At 53.2% G+C, this 27,118-nt stretch overlaps 9 protein-coding genes across 9 annotated transcripts; 5 read left to right on the top strand and 4 right to left on the bottom strand.

Annotated features, from left to right (window-relative positions):
• Positions 1 to 41: 41 nt before the first annotated feature.
• PG994_010661 (Pseudouridine-metabolizing bifunctional protein) lies at positions 42 to 2,724 on the bottom strand (the record flags this gene model as incomplete). The annotated part of the gene is made up of 6 exons (XM_066862070.1): positions 42 to 1,035; positions 1,087 to 1,313; positions 1,466 to 1,499; positions 1,556 to 2,232; positions 2,302 to 2,631; positions 2,716 to 2,724. The coding sequence occupies 6 exons, from the start codon at positions 2,722 to 2,724 to the stop codon at positions 42 to 44; spliced, it is 2,271 nt and encodes a 756-aa protein (XP_066711180.1).
• A 974-nt stretch (positions 2,725 to 3,698) lies between these two features.
• Positions 3,699 to 4,610, top strand: PG994_010662 (uncharacterized protein; the record flags this gene model as incomplete). Its single annotated transcript, XM_066862071.1, has 3 exons — positions 3,699 to 3,843; positions 3,926 to 4,218; positions 4,284 to 4,610. The coding sequence occupies 3 exons, from the start codon at positions 3,699 to 3,701 to the stop codon at positions 4,608 to 4,610; spliced, it is 765 nt and encodes a 254-aa protein (XP_066711181.1).
• A 1,858-nt stretch (positions 4,611 to 6,468) lies between these two features.
• On the top strand, positions 6,469 to 7,777 carry PG994_010663 (Dehydrogenase RED2; the record flags this gene model as incomplete). The annotated part of the gene is made up of 2 exons (XM_066862072.1): positions 6,469 to 6,862; positions 6,972 to 7,777. 2 exons carry the CDS (start codon positions 6,469 to 6,471, stop codon positions 7,775 to 7,777), a joined length of 1,200 nt encoding a protein of 399 aa, XP_066711182.1.
• A 502-nt stretch (positions 7,778 to 8,279) lies between these two features.
• PG994_010664 (sporulation protein SPS19) lies at positions 8,280 to 9,416 on the bottom strand (the record flags this gene model as incomplete). Its single annotated transcript, XM_066862073.1, has 4 exons — positions 8,280 to 8,925; positions 8,990 to 9,054; positions 9,110 to 9,303; positions 9,362 to 9,416. The coding sequence occupies 4 exons, from the start codon at positions 9,414 to 9,416 to the stop codon at positions 8,280 to 8,282; spliced, it is 960 nt and encodes a 319-aa protein (XP_066711183.1).
• A 1,367-nt stretch (positions 9,417 to 10,783) lies between these two features.
• Positions 10,784 to 11,648, top strand: PG994_010665 (uncharacterized protein; the record flags this gene model as incomplete). Its single annotated transcript, XM_066862074.1, has 2 exons — positions 10,784 to 10,846; positions 11,052 to 11,648. 2 exons carry the CDS (start codon positions 10,784 to 10,786, stop codon positions 11,646 to 11,648), a joined length of 660 nt encoding a protein of 219 aa, XP_066711184.1.
• Positions 11,649 to 12,432: 784 nt separating this feature from the next.
• PG994_010666 (Indigoidine synthase A like protein-domain-containing protein) lies at positions 12,433 to 14,361 on the top strand (the record flags this gene model as incomplete). Its single annotated transcript, XM_066862075.1, has 2 exons — positions 12,433 to 13,227; positions 13,372 to 14,361. The coding sequence occupies 2 exons, from the start codon at positions 12,433 to 12,435 to the stop codon at positions 14,359 to 14,361; spliced, it is 1,785 nt and encodes a 594-aa protein (XP_066711185.1).
• Positions 14,362 to 14,514: 153 nt separating this feature from the next.
• Positions 14,515 to 14,988, bottom strand: PG994_010667 (uncharacterized protein; the record flags this gene model as incomplete). Its single annotated transcript, XM_066862076.1, has 2 exons — positions 14,515 to 14,670; positions 14,779 to 14,988. 2 exons carry the CDS (start codon positions 14,986 to 14,988, stop codon positions 14,515 to 14,517), a joined length of 366 nt encoding a protein of 121 aa, XP_066711186.1.
• A 2,869-nt stretch (positions 14,989 to 17,857) lies between these two features.
• On the top strand, positions 17,858 to 21,796 carry PG994_010668 (pt repeat family protein; the record flags this gene model as incomplete). The annotated part of the gene is made up of 3 exons (XM_066862077.1): positions 17,858 to 18,870; positions 18,966 to 19,267; positions 19,326 to 21,796. The coding sequence occupies 3 exons, from the start codon at positions 17,858 to 17,860 to the stop codon at positions 21,794 to 21,796; spliced, it is 3,786 nt and encodes a 1,261-aa protein (XP_066711187.1).
• Positions 21,797 to 22,650: 854 nt separating this feature from the next.
• Positions 22,651 to 26,133, bottom strand: PG994_010669 (sulfate transporter family protein; the record flags this gene model as incomplete). Its single annotated transcript, XM_066862078.1, has 4 exons — positions 22,651 to 23,853; positions 23,904 to 24,337; positions 24,391 to 24,934; positions 24,988 to 26,133. The coding sequence occupies 4 exons, from the start codon at positions 26,131 to 26,133 to the stop codon at positions 22,651 to 22,653; spliced, it is 3,327 nt and encodes a 1,108-aa protein (XP_066711188.1).
• Positions 26,134 to 27,118: the final 985 nt, after the last annotated feature.

The following is a 27,118-nucleotide window of genomic DNA, read 5'->3' on the forward strand; positions in this document are numbered from 1 at the left end:
AGGCATCTGTTACATTCATTCAAAACACTACGAGTTCTTATCTATTGGTGTCTCCGAGAAGCGGCGGCGGCGGCAACAAGTTCGCTCTCCAGCATGCCCAGGTCTCCGCTGACCGACTCTGAGCTCCGCAACGTGAGCACCGCAGCCTTCTGCGCAACATCGACAAGATCCATAGTCCTGCCGCCACGGGCCAGGCCCGCCACCAGCACGCCGAGGAAGGTATCCCCGACGCCGTTGACGGAGACGACGTCCGCGACCTCCTGCGCGACCGGGAACAGCCGCATGTACACGCCCCCGACAGTGGGATGGTCGACGGGGGCCCGGGACAGGATGAAGGGCTCGTGGGCGGCGTCGCGCAGGCGCGGGTCGCCGCGGGCCATGATTTCGACGAGGAGGGCGCCGCGGTCGCCGAGCTTGGCGAGCAGGGTCGGCACGTACGGCAGCAGCTGGACGGCCTGCTGGGGCACGCCGACGTCGGTCAGGGCCGCCGAGGTCAGGCGCACGAAGCGCTCGCGGATGCCGCTGCCGCCGAACATGGCGAAGGCGTCGACGACGGCGAACCAGCGCGGGTCCGCCAGGTGCTCGTGTTGCGCGGCGGCGGCGTGCAGGGCGGCCAGCTCGTGCTGGTTGGGCGTCGCGAGGTCGACGCTCGCGGCCGGGAAGACGCCCAGGGGCTCGTCGTGGCCCCGGACGGGGCAGAAGAGGCGCGCCGACTTGGCGTTGGAGACGGGCTCGAAGGCGACGGATGCGCCGTTCTGCTTGCCGGCTTTGATCCAGGACCTGATGTCGGACTCGGACCAGTTGGCATCGACGACAAGCCATTTTGGTTTAGAGGCCGCCACGACCGAGGCCCAGTGTGCAGGATCCGAGTTTGCTGCGAAGATGTCCATGTCGGCCATCGCCATGACAAGGTTCTTGTTGGCATCGTTAACCGCCACATACTGCGCGGTCCTGCAGGAGGCTCCCTCCAGGCGGCGGATGCATGATGTGTCCATACCGGTGGATGCAAGTGAGTTCAGCACAGTTGTCCCTGCGCTGAGGATGGTGAGCGATGGCTATCTCCTCGAATAATGTGCATAGACTTACACATCGTTGCCAACCATGCTGCAAAGACGAACGCCCATGTCACCACTCACTCTGTGGGCAGCGAGGGCCACGTTACGTCCCACTCCACCTATCGACTGGCTTATTTGAGCTGGGTTTGAGGTATGAAGATGAGGTGATGCGTTTGTGGTGGCATCTGGCCCTGCGTAGTTACAGCTTAGGTCTACAGCAACGGAGCCCGCGACAATTACATGGGCTTCTTTCTTGGCCTACGAATACGATCAGCCAGTGCCCAGACTTTAAATCAAGGGTTGACTGTAGGCCGTCATGGGCTACGCTCAAGCACAAGTGAGAAACAATCAGTCTGAATTCATACCTTTTCTTTCACTATAACTGGCTTTTCGGTTGGTATACCACTAACTGGGATGTTCACCTGCCTTGACACCGCGCTTTCCCTATATTTTACCACTGTCAGGATCTAGTGCCAGCCTGGAACAGCCTCGGGGCTCACTTTCTGAGCGGGATCTCGAGGTCTCCCGCGATGAATCTCATAGTTGCGAGGGCAATCTTAGCGGCGCGTTCCACGTTGGCTCTTACGAGATCTTTGTTCGCAGGCACGCTTCGGCCGTTGGTAAGGTCCCGAATCCTTCCCAGAATGAATGGGGTGTTCAAACTGCCCTGAGCACCCTGGCTTAGCGACTCCGCAACAGCCTGCTCAATGATAGCATCCATCTCTTGTCTGGGTATAGAAGATTCCTCGGGGATTGGGTTGGCGAACAACAGTCCGGATTCGATGCCCAAACTCTCCTGTGCCAGTATCATAGCTGCTGCTTCCTCTTCAGTCTGGACCACGAAAGGGCTCTTGGTGCCGCTATCACGAGCCCAGAAGGCCGGGAAATCGATGTCGCCTTTTCGGCCATCGGCAAACGTTGACACAAGTACGCCCTGAGTCTCCAAGTACTCGAGAGTCCTGGGGATGTCAAGGAACCCTTTGCAGCCGCTGCTGATAACGGCCATACGAGTGCGTCCCAGTTCTGTCAGATCTGCTGATACGTCCATCGTATTCTCCCCGCCACGATGGACACCACCTAAGCCTCCCGTGCCAAAAACTCGGATACCTGCTAGTCGTGCCAGAACAGTGGTGCCAGCGATCGTTGTGCCGCCATTGATCCTCTTCCCCGTTATGCCCTATTGCAGGATGTGGTATGAGTCGGGGGTTTCCACTTGTGTGGAGGTTGTTCAAAGGAATTGACTTACCATGCCAACAAGATATGCAATATCTCTACGTGATACCTTCCTGGGTGAGTTCTCGACTATGTGAGCCACCTCGGCAGGCGTCAAACCTACTGTCGGCACTCCTTCGAGGATCCCCACGACAGCAGGCACACCTCCATTTTGCCGCACGACGTCTTCCAGATCAAGGCTGCCCAACGCGCCGTGGGTGTAGATAGTTGATTCTAGGGCCACTACTGGCTTGTTTGTTGCCAGAGCATCGGTCACCTCTTCGGAGACCTTCAATAGTCTCTGGAGACCGCCAAGCTGGCCTGAACTGCGGTACGAGGCAGATGTTGAGAATGACGAAGAGCTCTGAAGAGGTCTTAATTTATTGGTTATTGATGATGGCCTGACGTATGGCCGAAGGTGGGTGCACTGCCCAGGACAGTTCCAAACACGCCTCATGTTGATGTTCCTGGTTTATTCGCTGGATCGCTGGATCGCTGGATCCTAGAAGAACAGCTTAGATAAATGAGGTCAGTTGGTTTCAGTGACTGGCCACCAGCGTTATGAAATCGCTAGTAGACGAGGGTTGGGTTCAACGTCTAATAGCGTCGTTGGTTCTTGTTGGCTTGGGCTTTCCAATATATAATCACCACGTAGGGACGTAGGTTGGCATGCGGCGTCCTTATCCCTATCTACCAATCTCAATTTGATTGATGTCACGTAAATCGCTAGAGTCAGCATCGTCGTCCCTCGGCTCCATGTTGAGATTTCCCGATGTCGGCTTCTTCCGCCCGGGCGTACACCCGTAACCCCGCTGCGGAATTACGATATCTGGTCTGTGCTGGGCTCCTTCCAATCCTGAAACTCTAGTGGAATCTCATGGCCATTCCATTCAATCAGACGAGGCCATTCACTTGGAGCTGAAGATAACCTTGGAATCACTGTCAATTAAAGATCGGATGATGGTCTGCCGCAAGGTTATTGAGTATCCGGGAAAGGTACCAGCCTTTCGATCGAAACCATCCTCAGATTCCCGACGGATAGCAGTTCTTCATCTGCCCATTCAAGTTCTGTTCTAATGCATGGTCCATATAAGAAGTTGCTACTTTGAAAGTAGACAAATCTGATACCAACAGCGCCCCTTGAATCGTGAATGCCCGGCCATAACCTACCCGAGGGATTGGCGCATGAAAGATAGCAGGGCCCCGTAAACCGAATAGACGAGGTTTGATGACGGTGTGCCGCTTTTCCATGGCTCGTTCTAACTTGAAAGAAATGACCTCAGTGAGGCGGTTTTGATACTTTCTGCCTGACTGAGTTTGTTCTCATTGCTTCATCCTATGTAATTAATATAGCAAAGTTATCATAAATCCCCTATACTTACCATCTTGTAATACGCTGCTGGTGGCACATCCTCGCACGAACTCGACTCAATGAAGACCCATCCGCTGTTCCTGTCGCTCCTTCTCTTGGCACCGCAATCGCTGGCTTCCTTCTTCACTATTGCCAATGGCCAAATCTTCACTCCTGGCTTCGCCATTCTAGATGCGCCACAGCCCGGAACGCCGCTCGGCGGTGGTAAGTCCATTCCAGACAATCTGGGTAGTATCCGGGGTTGAAGCCCCGGCTAATCGCGACACCCCCATTAACACGCAACTAGATACTATCGAGGTAGCCCTCGACGTCTCGGCCAATGGCAAGCTCATGTTGCCGCCCTACGGCGCCGACAGCCCCAGCCAGATCCATAATATCAGCATATTCATGTACAGCTATGACACCGGGCGGAACTTCACCATCACGAACGGAACCGCGATGGGCGGGGGGTCGACTCTCGGAGACATCATGGCATCGGAGCCAGGCAGCACCGTGAAGCACGTCAAGTGGCATTGGCCGGAGTGTCTCGTAGGCGACGGCCAGCCCGGGTCTGCGGACAGTGATCGCGGGGCCTACAACGTAGGTTTCTAGGGCAGGGGTGATGTCGACCTTTTCCGGGCGCTGACTGTACGTGTGTTGAACAGATATCCATCCGACAAAACTTCCGCTTGAATGGGGAAGATCACTACACCATATTCGATGTGCCGATCTCGGTCACGAATAAGATCGACTTCACCGGCAACAACCCCCCGTGTGACTCCGTCAACAATCCGCTGCTCACGCCCGAGGAGATCGACGCCACATCGGCCAACACAGTCGGCATCTTGTTTGCGCCGGGTGATGCCACGCAGATTGAACAAACAGGGGTGACTGGGCAGAATGGACTTGGTGGTGGTCTAGGCTCGCCGCGTTGGAGCAGGACAGCAGGCTGGCTTGCTGCTACTTGTTTATTCTTCGTGATGTTTACTTGATGATACCCACGACTGCAGGTCTTTTATATAGACGTAAGGTACATGTAGATATAGTGGTATAACTACACAGAGTACTATAATAAGTTAGATTCGATCTAACTGTGCCTAATGGATCAAGCCTCCCTCCAGTAGCTCCCTCCATGGGGCCGCCTACGTAGTACATATGTATGTCCACACTAACCTAGTAGTGGGGTTCTAACGAAGACAAGTGGTGCAAGTATATGGCTGACTTTGGCTCAACATTACATCAATCTACGTAATTAGGTGTTTTCCACCAATATAAGGTCAATGCGGAGAACATACGTATCATCCTGTCTTCTTCCCCTCTGGTAACACAAAACCAACCCCCAATCAGCTTATCTCACGATAATACATGACTTATACCCCTGACGCACACACGAAGCCTGGGGGAACCTTCAGGGGCCGCGCCGGCTCCGGCGTTGATCCGGAAGAGTCTCAGGAGACCCCTTCCCCTCCGGCCACACAGCCGTTTAGACTCATTCCAATCGAAATCTGGAAACTCTTTCTTCGCTAACGGAAGCATACGTCGCCACACGCCGAGCCTTTCACAGGGCTTATCGATGTTGAGCCGCCCCTGTTGGTGAACCTGAAGGAACTGGTCCATCAGCCAGGTTCTGATAGGAAGCGTCAGATGCAGCCATGTTTGCGGTTTTTTTCGATCGTTCCTCCCGTGTTGTTGCTCTCTCTCTCTCTGCATGACTCTCTGCTTGGCTGAAAGTCGAACAACAGCAGGACAAGAGAGAGGAGGGAGTAGGAGGCAGCTTGGGCTGTGTGGCCGGAGGGGAAGGGGTCTCCTGAGACTCTTCCGGATCGACTTTCAGCCAAGCAGAGAGGCAAGCAGAGAGCAACAACACGCGAGGGACGCTCTAGAAGGCTGAAAAAACGGCTTCATCTGACCCTTCCTATCAGAACCTGGCTGATGGACCAGTTCCTTCAGGTTCACCAACAGGGGCGGCTCAACATTGTCAAGCCCCGTGAAAGCCTATTTCTAGGGGGGTACGAGAGTTGCGCTGCATAAGTTTCATGAAGACGTAAGAGCTGTTTTCTCACCTAAAACAGGTCTAGCGTTTTTCATAAAATCTAGCGCTGGCAGAATGAGAAAATAATATATGGAAATAGGAGCGAGCCGATCAGCGTCTAAGCTCTTTTACACGTAGATTCGGCTCGCTTTCTGTCTTCTGGCTTTTTGTTTTTGTAGTGCACTGTACATGCCAAGTTGAGGTTGGTTAACTGCTAAAAGATCGGACATCGATTCGGACAAAGCCTCAGACGTGGTGATGTGATGTCACAGCACGCCCAGTCCAAGGCTTTCTAATAATCACCCAAGATACACATCTACACCTATCAACTCGTCACTAAACAAACACATGTAAAGACAAGCCAGACTTATTCATGCCGAGAACCCATGCGGGGTCTTATGGCCTAGGGTCCCCAAATTGGCAATGAGATCGCAGAGCATCGTCTCCTTCCCCAATATATCCCCGCACACCAGCTGCTATGGGATCTGGGGTATGCCTCGGTCCCCAGCAGGAGCCAAGCTGGGCTCCCAGTGGGCCGTGGGCTATGGGAAATCACTTAATTACTTAAAAGCGCTCCTATCTAGACAAGATAAATGGCGTTAGATGCGTCTTTCTCTTGTAAACAATACTGACTTTATTCGATGACACACGCCAACCTACATCTTGCCTAACCCAATAGTACAGCCGAATCAGCCAGGACCTTGAGGAAAGAAGCACAGTCCTCCCTAATAATAAGGTCTTGTACATGATTACCAACCTCGCAGTTGAGCTGGCTAGCCTCTTTGGACGACCTCTCCCCCACGACGGAAAGACAAAAAATGCCTGTTCATAATGGTTGGTTGCCTCGCGAGGGCCTTACAGCGGACCCCATCTTCAGCCTCCTGGGCAAGACCGTGCTGAACCCGGCCTGCCTGCTGCCGCTCGTCCTGGCCGCCCGGTACACCAAGAGGGGCGAGGACCTTTCCATATTGCACCCGCTGGCCTTCTCGCGGCTCAAGACCCTACTCTACGTCGGCATGGCCAAATGGCTGAGCGCCAAGTTCTCGGAGAGGGTGGTCAACAACTTCGCGAGCGACACGTATGACTGGCCCAACGAGATCGCCGTGGTGACAGGAGGTGCGGGAGGGATTGGTGGTCACGTGGTGAGGCTGCTGGCCGAGCGAGGCGTAAAGGTCGTGGTATTGGACATACAGCCAATGTCATTCGAAACCGGTAAGTGACAAACCCAGAGAGGAGCAGGTTTGTGCCTTGGGGAGTTATGTTGTGTTACGTACACACCGAACGAAGCTCGATTGATCGAAAAGCTGACCAACCGATGCAGGACCCGAGGTCCACTACTACAAGTGCGACCTGACCTCGGTGGCCAATATCAAGGAAGTGGCCGCCAAGGTCCGGGCCGACGTGGGCGACCCGACGATCCTGATGAACAACGCGGGCATCGCGCGAGGCAAGACGATCCTCGGCACGACGGAGCGGGACCTCAAGCTGACCTTCGACGTCAACGTCTTCGCGCACTTCTACACGGCGCACGAGTTCCTGCCGGCCATGGTGCGGCGCGACCACGGCATGGTGGTGACGGTGGCGAGCTACGCGGCGTGGCTGACGGTGCCCAACATGGTGGACTACGGCGCGTCCAAGGCGGCGGCGGCCTCGTTCCATGAGGGCCTCGCGGCCGAGCTCCAGACGCGGTACGGCGCGCCCCGCGTCCGCACCGTGCTCGTCAACCAGGGCTACACCAAGACGGCCCTCTTCACGGGCTACCACAACGAGGCGCCCTTCCTGGTGCCCGCGCTCGAGCCCGAGTCCGTCGCCGACGCCATCGCCGCCCAGATCTTCACGGGCCGCTCCGGCCAGATCATCACCCCGGCCTTCGGCACCGCCCTGCAGATGCTCCGGCCCTGCCGCACTGGTACGGCTACCGGCTGCGGGCCAAGGGCGAGAACATTATGTCCAACTTCAGCGGGCGCCAGGTCGTCGAGGACGCCGACAAGCACTACGAAGGCCGCGACAAGATCTCGCCCGAGACCGAGGGAAGCACCGTACTTGTGCCCGAAGAGAAATAGACGGGCGGGAAAGGAGAAGACTCAGCGTGGTTCAGTTGAGACTGGTTTTGTTCGGCCCACGTGAATATACGGCTGTGCATATTTGCCTACTAGTATATACGCTGCGAGATATCGATAACTGTTGGGGACGGCTGTCTAATGTCACAGTTGTAGAAACACATACAATTCTATACGATGTAGAATCAACTGGCCTGTATTTCAAAACACAACCGACGCACATATGACTAAGTAGTAATGAGTGATCGCTAACTATTCAAGGAACATCCCACATCATTGGCTTTCCGGAATGGTCAACCCGTGTAGGTGAGATGACAACGAAACCGCAGATATCCTACTATTCATCACAATTCATCGTATCTAGCCCAACTTGGTCACGTTATCAGCTACCAGTCGAGTAATTTCGGTAGAGATAAAGCAAATATTATCTACGCAGTAGTCGGTTTGGTCCCATCTGATTTAAATGTTGTTGGGCTTGAGATAGGTATTATCTGAAAAGAACACCATCGCTATGCCCAAAGCGAAGTGCCTCATTATTTAACATCGTTAGAATGCACAAACCCATGCGCTTATAGCTTAGACTGCCTCTCCTTCCTCCCGTCTTTCAGGTTTGGTGAGAATTCCCCCTTGAGCAGGAAGTCGGGGTATTTCATGTTTGCCTCCAGGCCGACGGCGTACCCGCCCTTCAGGCGCCATGAGCCTCCGTCGACGACCAGGATCTCGCCGTTGACGTGCGAGCCAGCATCGGAGAACACATACACCGTTGCATCGCAAATATCGCGGCATGTGCCCCAGCGCCCGAGGGGCACCGTGCTTGCTTTGTCTGCTTGGCTGGTCTTGCTACTCGCCAGTCGTGCCATACCTTCGGTACCTTCAATGGCGCCGGGCGCGATGACGTTGGACGTTACGCCGTACGGCCCATACTCGAGGCTGACCGAAGCCATGAGAGCGTCGATGGCCGCCTTGGCAGCGGATACGTGCGCTTGCAACGGCATGCCCGTGTAGTGGAAGTTAGCCGAGATGTAGATGATGCGCCCACCCGTTAGCATATCGGCGGCCTCCAGGTTTCGATTCCGCTTTGCAGATTCGATGAGATATGGCATCGTCGCCTTGACTGTGTTGTAGGTACCGATCACATCGATATCAATCACCGTCTTGAAACCGTTGGGTGTCAGAGCTGAGATAGGCGCAACGAAGTTGCCAGCGGCGCCAGCACTGCAAGGGAGATTTGTGTTAGTGAATTTGCGATGGAAAGAGGGTTTGAGTGCATGGTGCATACATGACGAAATCGATGGCGCCGAGCTCTCTAACACATCGCTCTGCGGCCTGCTTTAGGCTCTCCGGCTACGTTTGATTAGCATGGGAACCCCTTATAAGTGGTGCTCTGGTAGAGGCTCACATCTCGCACATCGCAGCCGCCGATGCCCAGAACTTTTGCGCCCTTACGAACAGTGGCAATGTCCCGAGCGGCAGCCTCGGTCTTCTCTACGTTGCGCCCAATGATGCAGGCATTCGCACCTAAGTGCACCAGGGCCCTCGTTTGTGCACTGCAGATCGAGCCGGCGCCTCCGGTGACGAAGGCAACTCGACCATCTTGGAGTATGATTTAGCAACTATACGGTCTTAGTGGTTTGAGGTTTGCCAAACTTACCAAAGATGCCATCCCTCCATACCGAGCTGAGATATTCTGACCTTGGGACCGGCATGTTGAGTGCTGTCGGTGTAGATAATGGACGGGGGAGGAGTCGTCGCCAAAGTGGGAATGTGGTGGGAACCCGTGCGGTAGCACCTATTTGGGTTTCGGGACCAAGCGAACTACTACAGCCCAGATGACGATGCTGCTTCTGAATGATCAGGCGCTGTCACGATGGAACGAGAGGAATCTTTTTTGCTGTTGAGTCAATCAAGATGATGCAAAAACAAAAACAAACCAGCAACAGAGCAGGCCAGCGGCACTATAAGGGCTGGGATCTCATCTCATCTTCGGCATTGATGTTCGTTCTCCAGGTGCCAGGGTCTGAATCTCCGAGGCGAACTGGTGACCAAACTCAGATCATGGTGGAAGAAATGTGGGTTTTTACTACTTGTACCTCGGCTGCAGCCCGTAGCTTAGGTTACCTTCAAGCTTCTTTGCTACTGGCTATTACCTACATTGTATCCCTGGAAGTTTGTTAATTGACGGATACCGTTTCTGACTTTAGATGAAGTATCGACAGGCCATTATTTGTGTAAGGAGTACATCGTCGGCCCATTTGAAACATAAAATAGAGAGGAATACCACCGTAAAAGATATATAGCCGTTATACCTCTTTTGCGGACGCATGGAATACCTGCACAAGGGCTCTCACACAAGGATGCGATTTAAACAAACTTTCAGGGGGTAGGGTGTACATTCAGATATCGATACCGGCTGGACTTTCACTCATGTGGGGAGCTGGCGATGGATATCAGTGTTCAGACCTATCAAGGGATTTCTATCAATTAGATTCCCAGACTCCCAGATGCATTCAGAGTCTGCACGTACAATAAACATACCTTCCGTTACGAACACCCTAGGATGTCAGATGCGGACAGAGAGCTTTCCAGCATAGCTACTGTAACAGGCTAGCTAATAGTACCTAAGGTTAGGTAGGAAGGAGTTCGTTCTGGAATGTATGCTAATTGATTGGCCCGCCCCGGATTCTTCGATGAGCAGTGGATCGTTTTCTCGCAAACAATTAATCATAAATAATGAAATGATGTCAAATCGATTCAATATACTACCATTACTTACACTTCACTGGTATATTTGGAGTATCAGGGATATAGGCCAAGAGGGTACTTGGCACAGCGCCTATTAGGCGATTACAGTAAGGTTGAGTGGTGCAGACGTTTACGGGAGCGAGCCAGCTGTTGGAGTGACGCAACCACTGGAATCAAAGGCGGTGGTGGCCCGCGTTCCCGAGCCCAAAGCTCTCGTCACCACACCCAACTTGTCTTGACTATTACCTACCTTATGCGACTTACATCTAGCCGCATCGTAATCCTCAACCATCCACCGCACTTCGGTTCATCAGCATAGACATCGTCAACTATGGCTACGACGAAGGTGTCGGTCCTCAAGTTCGTGGGAACCGTCTCCCTCGGTCTGCTCACGGTGAGTCGCTCTCGCATTTAATCGTGGCATTGAACCTGCACCCCCACCTTCGGGTTGGCCCCTCCAGCCGTCATGACTCTCCGTACGGTCGCGCAACAGAGAACGGACCTAAGCAGTTTCATTGCTTTTCTGAGCCGTTGCTGGTGGGATGGCGTTTGAGAAGGGACTTCTATCACAGATGATGGATTCTAACATGACTTAACAGGGCGTCTCCTACACTCTGTCCACCTTAACTATCCCCTCTCTGCTCGACCTCCCATCCGCCTCATCGGCCGCCAAGGCCTTCGGCGGTCTCAGCAAAACCGCGACCACCCATCTCAACGCTCTGACCGGTGTGGCTGGCTCTGCCTTTCTCCTCGCCTTCACTTTGTCGCCGCGCGGGTACCGCCATCCGTACCTGCTCTACACCTCCCTCTTCGTGCTGGGCACCAAGCTCACCGACTTCGTCACCCCGTGCATTTTTGGAGCCGACTCGTCCGATGCCTCCTCGCGCGCCGCACGGAGACGCAGAGCCGCCGCTGCCACTGCTCGCAAGGAGAAGCAGGCCGCGCGCCGCATGGAAGCTAGCTACGAGGTGCTGGGCGAGAGCCACAGCGACGAGGGCGCCATGAGCACGAGCGGTGAGGAATTGGACGAGGATACCAATGGCGAGGAGGTACGCAGCGAGGTCGAGCTGTTCGTCAAGAACCAGCTTATGCAGACCGCCCTCGCTGGTGTCGGTTTCACGATGGCGGTGCTCGGCCTCTGGGGCGACGGAGCTCACAGAGTGTTGGGCGGAGATGCTCTGATCATTGAGCTGTAGTGAGGCATCGTATGTATTCTCAGGGCTGATACTCGCCCTCGACACCAGCATGAGTGTTGCAGTCACGGCTGTGGAGTTTTAGTTGTCACTCTTTATCTGATGCCTGGGGAGACGGAATTGATGTCAAGAACCCTCTGCGCATGTAACGCAGGTGGTCATACGTACATATTCATGGAGCTTAGGGTGTTTGCGGCAGGATTATCGAGTACACCGTAGTTGGGCTCTCTACTCCCACAAAACCTATCGTCTCATATAGAGAATGGAAAGACTGTGATAATCTATATCTTCGCCTGAGCAGATCTCTGACTGCAATGCCTAATTCATTGATCACGAATGGCTACCCGGTCTTAAGATGTATAATCTGCATGCGTTCGTGTTTTACGTATTCAACCATTTCTCTGGGGACCTCGTTGGGCAGCTTTTAGATACGACAGTCGCAGTTGCAATCACTGTATTCGCCCCTAACCTGCTGTGTATAGACCTACGAGCGAACCATGAACCACGTCGTCCCTCACCTTGACTCTCTACACAAGCCATGGCCACTGCTTCGATTTATTTTACATACTCTCTTGCTGTATCGGTACCATCAGTGCAGGACAATTCTAGCACTTTTTAATAGCTGACTATCGTCTACTCAGGAGTGGGGACTTGAGGTCCGTCCCTTGCACAGTACCTTATCGACTAGCTGCGCCCCACTAAAAAGTTGAGTTGCGACTTTGCGTACGGTCTGAATTTTTACACCTGCAAACCGCAGAGCTCTCAAACGCTCACGACCCAAGACAAAATGCCGCCGCCACAAAAGGAAAGTCTCCCTGAAGAAGATGCCGATGCCATGTCTGTATCTTCAGACGATGGCACTTCGTCTTCGGACAGTGGTGAAGACTCCGTTCCAGAAAACCGCAAATTCATACCCAGAGACAAGGATTCGGACGAAGAGGACCTCGAGCGCTTTGTCCTAGGCGACACGGAAAACTTCAGGGAACAGCTCCGGAAAGACTTTGATTTCGACGAGGCCGAATTGGACTCTGGCTATGCAGGGCAGGACGGTTCAGGCAAGGAAGACCTCGACGACTCGCAGTTGTTCTTCTTCGACGCCCCTCCACCTGGGCCCAAGGACGCTGTGCTTGCGCCCCCGAAAGAAGTCGCTCCTGCGCCCGGCGACGACAAAGACCCTCCAGCATGGCATGATAGCGACGACGAGCGATTGACCGTGTCGCTGGCTACCGCCACCCAATTGCGGAAGCTGCGACTCAGCGAGGACGACGACGTCATTACGGGCGCTGAATATACCCAGAGGTTACGGCAGCAGTTCCTGCGGCTCAACCCTCTACCAAATTGGGCTAAGGCGACAGAAGAACGACCTTCCAAGCGCCGCCGCAGGTCATCTGCTGCGTCAGACGACTCAGACGTGTCGGAACTAGGCGAGAGCGACGCAGACGACGGTGACTTGTCTGCGTTGCCTTTGGATAGGTTTCTTCGTGATGCTAGCTCGCTCAAGGGGCCGTCTACTAGAGCGAAGACACTTCGACCGGAAGTTATTGACATCCAAAGGTCCCGAGACATGGCCGATAGCCACAAGGTAAGGACCCGCCATGATCATTTTCAACACGAGAGTTGCCTTGGCTTTTACTCCTACCCTCGATGGGTTGTCAAGACCAGCCTAATTGTGACCCTGTTACGGTCCGACTGAAATACCCAAAGAACTTGCTAACTCCAAAAATAGGCTGAAGTTACTGCTCTCTGTTTCCACCCAGAATATCCTGTGCTCCTCTCGGCCAGCACATCCTCAATGCTATATCTTCACCATGTAGCGCCGACGGCGCACCCAACACCTAATCCTTTGCTCACCTCGGTCCAAGTTAAGCAGGTGCCTATACGCCACGCTGAGTTTATGCTTCCGGCTGGTGACAAGATCTTCTTTGCTGGTAGGAGACGCTTCATTCATTCGTGGGACATGCCCACAGGAGCCATTCAGCGGACATCCAAGATTCAGGGGCACCACTTGGAACAGAGAACATGGGAGAGGTTCAAGTTGAGTCCTTGTGGAAGATATATTGGTTTGATTGCTTCTACAAGGAAGGGTGGTGGTGTTATCAACACGCTCAACGTGAACACGATGCAATGGATCGCCGCAGCTCGATTAGACAGTCGGGGTGGCATCATTGACTTCCAGTGGTGGAAGAACGGCAATGGAATGACCATTCTCGGCAAGAGTGGCCAAATCGGAGAATGGAGTATGGCCTCGCGGAGATTTGTGGGAATATGGAACGACGAGGGTTCGATTGGCGGCACAGCCATAGCGCTTGGCGGTCATAAGGGTCCCGAACTCCTTGGTGGAGATAGATGGGTGGCTATAGGGTCCAACACCGGTGTCATGAACGTCTATGACCGGCAAGAGCTGATCCTGCCTTCCGAGGACGATGAGCTGAATTTGAAAGAGCGGCCAGACCCTGCAAAGAGCTTCATGCAGCTCACCACGCCGGTCACCATTCTTACCTTCAGCCCGGATGGACAGATATTGGCGTTTGGCTCAAAACACAAGACGGACAACTTCAGACTGGCTCACATGCCAAGTTGTACAGTCTTCCGCAACTGGCCGACGGCGAACACACCGCTGGGTCGTATAAAGTGTGTGGCCTTCTCGAAGGACAGCGATATGCTTGCGGTCGGCAATGACAATGGAAAGATCAGGTTGTGGGAAATTAGAAGCTAGACAAAAGAATACCCTGTTACCGTCTATCTCGAGAAACCTTTCCCCCAAATATACATCCCTTTCTCCATGTTCGCCTTCCAGTATCCTTACAAGGTTTACTCCACTAGTCGTTGGCAACCGTCTTCCGACGATAAATGTGTGCCATCAACTTTGCTAGGGGACTGCCTTTCTTGATGTGTTCGGGTAAACCCTGCCCGACTTCATCGTGTAGCGGCTAAGCTCAGCCTCAGTTGCGAACTGACGAACAGGTGTTCCGGTTCTCACGGCGTCGAGGAAGTCGTAGATGTTGATCCAGACTTTTTTCAGAGCCTAGATACAGGAGAAACAAGGGGCAGGAGAGAGTGTCAGCTGTTACTTACGACAAAGCTACCACCGCAAGCAATACATATGTACGTCCAGGAGCATCAAATCACTTACGTTTCTGCATTGGGTCTTACTGCGGAACACTTCTTGGAATCCAAGGTCTTTCATGAGTTTCTGCCAGTTTTCCAGAGCATCATCTTGGAAGTAGTCGTCCCAGCGCTTGACAATCTGGAGTGATTTGGACCGCTTTGCTTCTCCAGCGCCGAAGCTGGTCACCTGGCCGTTGGAGATGGTCTGGCTTGCCTTCTTGTTCTTTTTGGCCATCTTCGTTGTATCGATGCGGTACGTGTTCTTAGAGAGGATTGGAGGCGATATAGGAGGTATCTAGCCTAGAGTTGACTGAGAGGCAACGATACGCCCCTTTTTTTTATCTCCTGGGGTTTAATGTCCCATGACAGTTCGAAGACAGCATCCCTTCTTAAACGACCCGAAAGTCTGATCGACTGACCTGACCATGATAGAGAATGGAATAGATTCAAACGCAGAAAAACAACAATATGGGAGCATATCTCATTTCATTTCCGACACTATATTCTCCCGGAGGAGTTATCAAATCACATTGTCCATCCATCCCAAACGGAATCAGCCTTGCTGCATGCTCCCTCCCGTCTCACAGATAAATTCTGGGCTTCATAAGATACCACCAGTTCTTGCAGGTTCGAATCTGGCCCTCACAAAGCCGCACCCCGAGACGAGACATGTTTAGTCGTTTGGAGAGTGACGTAAACCCCGCCGACAGCGTAGGTACAAACAGCAGAGATGTGATGAGTTATGTAATATTGAATTACTCCGTATATAACCCCTGTTTGGCAACACTATTCTGCTTTATCGCAGACGACCAGGGTTGATTGCACAATCACCACAACAAACAAAACAATGACAGGCAGACACAGGTCCGGTAGAACTTTTGCCGACTCCATGGCTGTCTCACGGGAGAAGTAACGCAGGTCGGCATAAAAGCCTGCGGTCTGCTGCAGGTGGCCATGGTCAAACAGAATGTCTCCTCTTGACCATGAATGCGGTACACTCAACATGGTAACCGATTTGCCGTTCAAGACTCCCTGGTGGCCTTCTGGTCTACATCAACGGGAGAGTTGGGCCGACATATTCCGCAAAGATTCCTTCGGATTGTCACGATACGATGGCTTCCGACCATCCGAGAATCCTTGTTGATTCATGCGAACTGGGCGTTTGCCATTTGGTGGTGTGTGTCCTGTGATCTCCGTCTGGCCACTCGCATCCCCCAGGATTTAGGTCACCATCCCCATGGAACGTTCGTTCGCCGGCTCGCTCCCACACGGGGCTGAGCGCTGCTTGTCAGCTTCCTCAAGTAAGGCTTACTACAGCGAGTCGAACCATATGTGATCTTGATGACGACAAACACATGGCTACGAATCCAACGCGATTCGGGAGTTTCAAGAGCGCAATGGCAGGATCCGACCGGTGCGCTGCTCTGAATGACCCCACCATGACCCGTTGTCGTGCAGCCGTCATGCCGTCATGGGACGTGCTCAGAGGCTGTAGGTTTGGATGTTGGTTTTGCCGTTTGGCAGACAACCACCGTATTTACTTTCGGCCAGTACTCCTGATAACGATGAATCCTGATTTTAGGTACGGAAAAGAAAAGAAGAAGAAAACTGATAGCCAACCACTTACCGACATACCCGTATCCATTCCTTCTCCCCTTTCCTGCAGATTTAGCTTGTTAGTGCAATGCAATCGTTGTTTTCTTCTTTCCTCTCCCCGCTACCCCTCTACCCCTCTATTCAACGCGCCATGGCTACTGTCATAGGTAGTCCCGGGGGCTTTAGTTCATCCCCCGAAGGAGCCAGTTAAGGAGCAAGTCGGCTCTCCGGTTGGGAGGCCCACACAGATGCCAACCACGCTACGGTAGGAAGAAATCTCGATTGTCGATTAGAGGCGCCCTATCGTTCGCGGGGTTGTCTCGAACGACCAAGCCAGCCAGTCCTGACCGTCAGTTAGTCAAATGAGCTCTCCCCGTAACCGCCTACCGTAACTCGGGCTGAAAGCATCACGTCCTATGGCTGTTATGGCAGTGTGTAAGGTGCCTACATATTGGTACCTAATGTGCTTCATGTAAGTAAGTTGGGTTTCCCTTCTTTGCCTGTATCTCGTGTTATGTGGCAGTATGCTGGAATTCCACGTAGACGTTGCCTTGCCACACGCTACACGTTATGTCCCGTACTTACTCCGTATGTAGCTGACGTCTGGTAAGAAACCGGTTTTAAACCAACCTGTCAGAGCAGTCGAGACTGAGTGGTTGAGTGGGCATCTCCGGCTTAGAATGATGGAGGCCGACGCGCATGGGGGTCGGAATCTGGCATTGTCTGCCATAACAACACGATCTCACGCGTTTCCATGTTGCAATTCCGATTGTTCATGCGAGTGGTAACGCGGGGGAGATTTGAAAGCAGCAATCCATCCACTTCCTGCTTATTTTCTTTCTTTCTTTCTACCGGCAGTACGCTCAGAGATTTCCTCTGATAGCAGGATAGCCCCGGCGCCCCCCCCCAGGATTATGCATTATCCCACATGCCAGCTGGACAGAGGTTCCTGGCCTACCCGAAGAACCGGGCCCCCCTCCACCAGTACTAACAATTCTGGCCATCCTGGTTCTTAATACTAGCACATACAGCACACAGTAGTCGTGCTCCAGTAATATAGATAGCACTTTCACCAAGCTATCTCTGCCAGCACAAACCAAGACAACCAGGACACCCAGACACCCTTTTCGTCGCCGCCCAAAGTTTTTGACGCCCAGCAGATGTTGCTGGTATCCGTTCAACGAGCTTTCCTTGGCTGAGACGGGGTTTCCCCCCCCTTCTTTGCCTTTTGCTCGAGTATACTGATTGGGTCCTCCTGGCAAACGGTCCTTGGCATTTGGACCGCCAATCAGGCGTCGCATGAGACAGAGAGAGAGAGAGAGAGAAGCGACGGCTCTTTTCAGCTAACAAAAAGAGCGAGAGCGCCCACCAACCTAGCAGCAACTGCCAGTCAGCACGCGACACACAGCTAGCTGCCCGGGACAACTTTTGCTGTTTCACCTTCTACGCTTTCCCCCAACTTCTCTCCTGCTCTATCTTGTCAAAGCTCAGGCGTTCGAACGACAATCATGGCCTGGTCCGCGCCCAAAGGCCGTCCCAAGGTCTTCCAAACCCGCTTGAGGACTTTTGTCAAGACCTTGAGGCGATCGTCGGATCTTCGCAAGAGTGGGGAGACCAGTGAGAAGGCCTCAACTATCCAGAACAGCAAGGCCCGTGATGCGGCAGCGGAGTTGCAGCCAACGCGAAGTCAACCAGAGCTGGCTACCACCGCGCCACTGGAACTGTCGCTGGAACAGGGCCCGATCTTAAAGCGCGCCTCAACATCGGCGCCACTGGAACTGTCGCAGGAACAGGGCCTGCTTTCGAAGCGTGCCTCAACAGAGGCATCACTGCGAGAACCTTATGGTTGGGAAGCCGAGGAGGAAAGACAGGAGAGCTCATGGGCCATATCAGGTCCTGTTGCACCGAAAACCGACGATGAAAAACCTGGTCTCTCCGTCCGTGTGTCACTGCGCTTTGAGGACCCGCTCGGGTTCACTTACAGTCGGAATTATGACAGCTCATCCACCCTCCGGGTGACCGAGAACCTCTGCCAGGGGCTGCTACGGCGCATCGACCATAGCTGCTACGAGCTGATTACTCGCAAAGACCCGAACGCTTCAACAGCTACCAAGGGTCGTGGCCAGACAAAACCAAAGAGGTTTGAGCTCACCACCCAGATCAGCCAATGGGGCGAACTTTGGGCCACCAGGACATACACCTCTTACCAGAAGGACCCAGTGACTGCAGAGGCTGCTAAGGAGGTCATCCTCTCGAGCAACCGTATGATCGGTTTGTTCCTGAAAAGGCACGACCCCGAATTCATCTGGAGGATTGGCCCCTTGCATGATGACCTGCGTCCGCTTCCAGAGACGCAGAAGTCTCCGTATCGATGCGGCAGTATCCAGTCGCTCAACTGCGTACCCCGGTCCGAGTTTATTGAGAAATCCCAGACCTTTGAGACGACGCCAGGCTACAAGCTCGACCTTTCATTTACTTTCCTAAATCGGCAAGGGAAGTCCCTTGGCAGAGAGCCGTCGAGGTATCCAGTAATCAAACAACGCCGCTGACACTGGCAGTCGCTGAAACTTTGTTTTCTGATGCTTCCTACGTGTTAGAAGGTGCTGTCCGATCCAGAAGGAGGCATGTCCAGGAACAACACGCTCAATGCCGATTCAACGGTGGACCTTGTCAGCACTACTTAGAGGAAGCCTCCGAGATAGCTCTCAAAGTCACGAACAATTTTGGCCCAGATTTCAACCACTTGGCCCGCTCCATTCCAAGCAAACTTGTTTTGTTTGAGGATGGTAACGCGCAGGACTGCACGGAATTTGTCGATAATCTGCAAAAGGCCATTGCTGAGGCACGGGACACAGCTGATGCGGCCATTATAGAAACCAACGATCTTGATTTCAAGATTGTCGAGTTGCGCGGCTCTGGTTGGACCCTTGATGAGCCATTGGTCTTCACTATACCCTCCTCAACCTCCTATTCAAGGCGCAGCATCGAGGCTATCCCTAGATAGAGTTCAGACTGGAATAAGCGCTGTGCTTCGAGGCAATGCGGCCACAGTTCGATATATCGCCTGGAAACGTGGGCATTTGATCCTTGACAAGACCTTGGTCGCCCGAGAACCAAAATCCCCCACTAGGCGCTGGGATACATCATCTGTGACCAGGTCGAAGGTTGTCAATAAGTTGAGACGGCGAGTCGAACAAGACATCGAGATGATCTGCAAAGATACCTGCTCTCTGGGTGACGTGGAAGGAGATCCGCCTTCTGAACCTGTCGAGTCAGCGCAGCCAACTGCTGAAGCATCCGCGTCCACAGCGCAGCCTGCCGTTAAGAACGAGGAGCATTCGTGGCCCGAAATCCCACCAATCGGTCCTAGGTTGGCGCACGCTGCAAACTCGGTAGTATCTGGAACCGATTTGGACTCTAGCGTCATCTCTCAGCAGCTCTCAGAGGTAGAACGGCCTGGCTCGGCCGTCCACAGTGTTACCAGCATGAACTCGCAGTCCTCCAAGATCTACAGGGATCCCAAGACCGGTGGTCGTGCCTTTCCACTCGTACCCTCGGCCAGCACATACGGCGTCACAGAAATGCTTAAGCAGACCGATCCAGAGACGGAAGATAAAGAGCCGAGCATGCCAGGTACGACATCTCCAACAGAGCTGCCCATTGACCGTGTATTGCAAGGTTCGAATAGCCAGCATGCGAGCAAAGCTGATTCAGGTTCCATGAGTCAGCAGTCGAATACGCATGATGGTACGTTCGCCGGTTATCACCTCGAGCGAGAAAACGTGGCGCCGGTTGCCGAGCCGGAGGATGCGGGCGTTCCGGAAGCAGAGTCTGAGCCCGCTCGAAGTACGGTGTCATCCCAACAGTCTGCATCCGCCGAAAATTCACAGCAAGAGGGTCTTGGGTATCAACCTTCGACAGTTCCTTCGACGCCTAGTCTGGTCTCGGGCAATGGCCAGTCTCCCAGAAACAGTTTGATAGTAACTACGCCACAAATATCAGGTTCGATGTCTAGCGCCGAATTGCAGTTCATGCTGGCCAGACGCAACTCCGAGGGGTATGCCGAGGAAGCAGAAATCCCCAGTGAATCGATTGAGGCTGAGATGCAGCACAAGTCCATTGAAAACACACCGGAAGATGCATCATGCACTGTAAGACTCGTTAGGCCCAAGCGGAGACCATCCCCACTGCAGCGTGACTTGTTCATGCTTGAAGCAAGCGAATCAGGCGAGCCAAGTTCTGAAGACGCTATCCACACTCGTAACACACCGCATCCGTCAGAAGAGGGGCAAAACGCTACCTCAAGCGAGGGTACCCAAATCGACAAAGTCGGTGACCACGATCTACCAATCGAAGTTCCGCAAGATGCCAATGAAGTAGCCAGCGGCTCAGTTGGAACTCGAAGGAGCAATGCCACGCTAGTACCCTCTCCGGACCGCGGGCTCGACGCGCCAAGCTTCAAGGAGATCACACCAGATATACTCCTCGATCCTCCCCAGAGTCAAGCAGATTCCAGTAAATATGGCCTCAACCCACTCAAGACTCCGAGCGACGCCGGCTTTACCTTCGCAGGCAGCGATTTTGCCCAGACACGGGAGGAACTGGACTTTTCAGCTTCGGCTTTCTCATCTCCATGGTCTACATCTACAGTCCCCGGTGGGGAATACACCACTCTGCCGCCCCCCGAGATGCGGTATACCAATATCAATGGGGAACTGCATGACGTATTCGATGATGACAATGAGCACGCCATAGCCGAGGATGGCCAGCTCTCCGCTCCATCCTCGCCGGCCCTGTCGACCGGGACGTTTTCTCGGCCCAGGAATGCATCATCCCGGACACGCGGCTCGTTCGGCAGCGCGGGCTTGCTCGGCCTCGCCGACTCCCAACACCTTCTCGGCGGCGGGCTACGCCGGGCCCTCGCCATGAACCACTCGCCTCGCCGGAACGGGTCGAGCCCCCTCGCGCTGCGCACCGTCGACTTCTTCGCGACGCAGCCCCGCCGGAGCTCCATGGGCCGCGAGCTCCAGATCCTGAAGCGGCCCTCGCTGCTCAACGTCGACGCGTCGCAGCGGCCGGCGAGCTCCGGCCGGGAACTCGAGACGCGGTTTCTTCAAGAGGGGGCGGCGTCCCACCGCCACCACCACCACCACCATCACGACGACGGCGAAGACGACGGCGTCGATACGGAGAAGCCCAAGGCAGATCCCGAGACGGCCATGAAGCGATCCCTCAGCTCGAACGTGCTGCAGGACTTTCATGTACGCGAGGTCGTCAAGAAAGAGAAGAAGAAGAAGACGTTGCAAGACGGGGCCAGAGACAAAGACACAGACACGGACGAGGAAGGAAACGAGCAGCGGCCAGGTGCCGGGCGGCCCAGGAGTTCGAGCCTGATGTTCTTGCTTGCTGGAGCCACGCTCGCTTCCCAGATGATGCGGCCGAGTTAGAGGGGGGAGAGTCGGTAAATTTCACTTTTCAACGAAACCAATCATATCGGGGATAAAGACACGTGTATTATTATTCTTATGGGGTTATGGAACGGAGGCGGAAAGGGAGAGGGAAACACAAACAAGGGAGGCAGGGAAGGGATGGAAGGGAAGGCAGGGAGGGAGGCACACACATGAATTAGAAGAGATACCTGCCGACTTTGCATACCAGAGCGACCACTGCATATTTGCTTTCACAAGCCATTGGGGGGGTTTCTAATAAGACTTGGAATTTAAGAGTTTAACTGGGACATATTTAGGATCTGATAAATATCATTATTATAGAAATAGATTATTTAAATAGAAAAACAAAGGTTCTCGTTACTTAGAATTACCTGGCGCTTGGAGCAGCTGAACCTCGTCGCATAATAGCTATCTTCTGATCTATATATATTAACTAACTAATCATGGCTGAACGTGGAATAGTGTTGGACCTGAAGCTTCATCAATTGAGTTGGCTCGGTTCTGGTATGGGACGTGTTCGGTATTCGCTCTATAGCAGATAGACCCAAGTAGGTCCCTAACTAATACAACAGCGACGACCCCCGATCCAACACCCCATTATCTAAAATGCCAACATTACTTCATACTTTTCGCTTTTCGCCCAAACCAAAACCGATGTATGCAAGCCACCCGATCTAGGATATCAAAATGCAAAAATATCAATTTTCGCTTTCCGGTAAAAACGCCATTAGTCGAGGTAGATAATCTGACGATGCAGCCATTCTCAAGGGCCAAAATAGCAATTGGCGTTTCCCCTTTCTTTTGCTCCTTCCCCTGATTCCCGCTGGTTAGTTCTGTTGCGTCCAACCCATTCAGTTCGCGTTGGCCAACGTATAATTCGTCATGGCATTCATCCGTTCCGTCGTGAGCTTTAGCGAGACCATCAGGAGCTCTTGATAGACATCGTTCTCCTCACGGCGCAGACGTTCCCAAGCATTGGTGTCCATGACCCAGACGGCGCAATCGCGAACGGCAAGGACCGTGGCGGTGCGGTCCGTCTGCGAGAAGAAGGGCAGCTCGCCACAGGTTGTGCCCTGAACAATGGGTTCCGACAGTTTGCCTTGGGGTGTCTCGTAGTCGGCGCGCAACTCGCCCCGCTCAAGAAGGTAAAAGCCATTGGCCGGTTCGCCCCGGTGATACAACACTGTGCCAGCCTTGTAGTCGCGCCTCTGGAAATACGGCTTAGCGCGAAACCAGAAGTCCTCATTCTTGTCGCTGATGTCGTGGAAAATCTGAAGCATCAGCCGCAGTGGCTCGCTAATACCACGCCAGCGCGACGTCCGCTGCGACTCATGCTGAGTCAAGACAGTTCTAGCGACCTGGTGCAGCTGGTTTCGCCTTGGCGACTGCGAAAGGTACTCGAGTGGCTGTGGCGTCGACTTGGTCTCCGGAACATCGAGGCTGGGGTGCGGTGAAGGACGGGTAACCCGCAATGCTTCCTGTTGAGCATAAAACGTCTTCAATTGCTCGTTCTCGCAGCTCTCCAGCGCCGAGTTGAGATCGGGCATGAACTTGACCTCAATACCGCTTTCGCCCTCGCCAAGGCCTACTGCCCTGAGATCGCGGCCGACTCTGCTGTCCGCATCCTTGCCACTGATCAACATGACAATCCCCTTCTTATTCAGAAGCCGGTTGAGCGTCATAAACCCTTCGGCAGCCGAATAATCGATCCCAGTGACTTGCCACAAGTCAAGTATGAGATATCGTATCGGATGTTCGGCGAAGTGATCGTCTGCAATCAGCGCTCGGACTTTCTCCTGAACACCGACAATAGTTCCAAAAAATAGGTTCCCAAACAGTTTGACAATGTAAGTCTGACGGCCGACCTCTTGGAGGAAGTGGTACTGCGAAGGATTCCGCCTCACCATCGACCCGATCTGGTCTCCAGTGTAGGTTGCCCGGATGGCCGATACTTGAGACTGGTTCACAATCACGGAACCAAATGCCAGTACGATACCAAGGAAGATGCCCGCCACAAAGTCGTAGATACCCATGGTCAATACAATGGCGATGATCTAGAGCCAAGTTAGCGATATTCGACAGTTGTGATTGCCGGGGTACTCACAGTAAGGTACTCTAGACGCTTCAACTTCCGTCTAGGCGCGATGAGCGCATCCATGAGGAGTTCAATTCCCAGTACAAAAATCAAGGTTCCCACCATCATGACTGGGATAAAGCCGATGACGACAGGCCCAATGACCATTACAGTAGCAGTTAGCGCCGCCAGCATGAAGCCGGCGAGCCTGCTGTTACCACCAGATCGCATGAAGAACAGGGTATTGGCATACACAAGATAGTTCTGTATACTGCCAGCAAAACCCGACAGCAAGTTCGAATAGCCATGCAGTATGAGCTCATGGTTCAGGTTTGCATCATCCTCTCCAATCGATTGGGCCAAAGCAGGCACGTTGATAGGAACGTGCAGCAAACTGAAGAAGGTGAGAGCAAACATAGCCCCCACAGTCTCCAAGATTACCCCCCAGTGAACCAGGTGGAATTCTGTTCGACGGTTAGTAGTCTTTTCGAGGGAGGTCTGTTGGGGGACTGCTTACTATATAATGTCCAGAAGTGCCACCACGGTTCTTCCGCTGGAGGGGAATCGAAAATCCACCCAGTGTGCCTCAAGTTGTTCGGCTCAAGTTCATCGATCGAGGCCACAAAGAACCAGAAGATCAGGGGTATCATCAGTATGTACACCGATACGAAATGTTGCGAGTTAATTTTCTTCTGCAGAACGCATTGGAGAATCGCAAGGGCCAGCGGGATGATCCAAAGAGGTAGAGTAGACGGCTGTACCAAGCTGCGAAGCGTGGCCAGGTCGTAATGGAATGACTCGAGCCTTCCCGACACCTCGAATCCGGTGGCGATAAGGAACCAGCCCACACCACCGATACAGCCAATAAGTATGTGGCGAGGGATGAAGCCTATAATATAGCCAAATTCGAACTTCCCGATACAGTAGAAGACAACACCTGTTAACATGGTGCTCAGAGCATAAGCCGTGATTGTAGTCGCGATCACGGCATCCGGCTGGTCCTCTCCTATCGAAGATGTGATAGTAGCGGCCATGCTGTGGAAGAAAGGTACAACTTCGATCTGTGACTAGTTAGCTATGCCGTTCTGTATCACGAATGATTAGGGGTACTCACCAGCTCTGACCCTACGCCACCCCTGAATATACTTCCGCATGAAAAGGTCAACTGCGCAATAATAGTACTGACGTAGAAGATAGATATCCCAGCTGGTCCAAGGCTAGCAAAGACCGGGTTTCCCAGCGGAAACAGGATCATACCGTAAGACAATGCATCCAAGATGTTCAGTAGCAAGCCAACAATGACGCTGGGCAAGCAGCGTAACGGGTGCATGACAGTCTCCTCCAGGATAGCTTTTCTATCCCAGGTCTTGGGGTTCAATACACCGACAACCCCCTGAATTCTTTCTGTGGCGGCCCCCCTCATGCTACCATACGTGCCGCTCCAACGTTGACGTGGCTTCTGGCTTTCAATGTCATCCAAGTCTGCGATCACGCTCGAGGCCGGGCTGTCAATGGGACGAGAACCATTCGATTGCGCACGCAATAGCGGGGTTTCCTCCGACGGCCCATCGAGACTGAGATCCGACGATCCCTTGTTACGTGGATCTGGGCGGGTGGGAGGTCTTGTTCGTCGTTCGCGGTGGTCTACCATTCGGGGTTTGTCATCCACATCCACCTCGGTGTCAATTTGCGGAGGCGAGTGTTTGAGCATATTAGCTAGCATGGATGGTCCGTCAGGCGGTGTGTAATCCTCTTCGCTTTCTGGGGAGCTAGATTCCGAAACCTCTTGTATAGAATCATCTGCAGCAGTCCCGTGGATAGCTCCAGGGTCATGTTGAGGTGTCGTCGAGACGTCGTGGGCTGGGTGTGGAGAGGATGAAGCCCTTGGCCTCAGGAACGAAGCCTTGCGTTTGTCCTTCTTGTCGGAGAGCACATATGACGCGAGCTCTGCGGTGTCTTCGCGAACGTTTCGTGCATACTCAGCGCTGTCCACCGGAGCTGAGATATTGTCAGTATATAACCAAGTGGGTGGTATGTGATGCAGGGGTGGCTTGCATAGGTGGTCTCGCACAGAGCCCGGGATGAAGGACCTCGTGGGCTCTCGGAAGCCATTCGAATTGACGGAAGAGGATAGCAACCTTGGGTCAGCATAGGCAGGGCGAGGAGAGCTTTGTACGGGAATGTCTTCCGGTTCGCGCTGGTCCTGCGCCGAGGGAGATGGCCTCCGCCAGGAGGAGAAGCCGAAGTTTGGAGCAGACATGATCAGGGAATGGGTCGCTCTCATTCGACAGCCTTGAACAGGCTCTGAAGACTAAGTGCGGCAACAGCTTGATGTAGGAAAGACAAGCTGCAATTGCGGGAGGGGCTCAAGTCATGAGAAGAAGCGTCGGGGTTTTGTCGTGAACCATGATCAGGCGAGCAAATGCAGGTTACATCTAAAACGTAATAAAATACCCCAGCCAAATGTAATACAGGGGAAAGCACGGTAAGGGAGAAAAGGATGGGGAAGCCAGGTTATGCGTCAACTCAGATTTGAGAAGGAAAAGAGAAAAAGACAAATATCTGATGAACGCCCTTCACGCGAGGAAAGCTAAAGCCGTCCATACATGCATACGTCCACGATACATCGTCGAAAGTCGTCGAAAGAGTGGTTCTGCGAGCGAATAGGATTGTAGCTAGGTTTAGACAGACTTGAAGGAGTTCCAGAACGGGCCTTGATCAAATTTGCATGTGGTGGTGATAGGTCGGCTGCCACTGGTAGACCGTACCTACTTTAACGCCCCACCTACTCCCTGTGTGTGTGTTTTTTTATTTTCTATGCTACCAGGCTACCTACTATGTACTACATCCCTTGTAGTGCATCCTACTACATATCTGAGGCACTACATATCCATCATGCAGCTCTGATCCCTGCAGTGGCAGGGGGTTGTTATCTCTGAGCCAATGACTAAAAAACGTCATGGGCAAATAGGTGGTTAGTTAGGTGAGAAGCACTGAGGTGCGAGAGTTTAAAAAAAAAAAAAAGTCAGCAATTACCCCTGTCAACCGGCAAAGTCCCACCGTAGGTAGCCGTTAAGTAGTCGGTGATCGAAAAAGGCCTTCATCATTTCTCGTCTCTCGTCTCTCGCATATCCGTCCTGACAACATACCAGGACCTAGTGCTTGGACATGAAGCTACCAGTGCGAGAAGTACGAGCTGATGTTTTACCAGTTGAAACGCGCAGTAACTTACACAAACACATTAC

This window comes from Apiospora phragmitis (genome assembly GCF_038363925.1).
Source record: "Apiospora phragmitis strain CBS 135458 chromosome Unknown utg000010l:1.0-9815664.0:1.0-9183399.0, whole genome shotgun sequence".
Lineage (NCBI taxonomy): Eukaryota > Fungi > Ascomycota > Sordariomycetes > Amphisphaeriales > Apiosporaceae > Apiospora > Apiospora phragmitis.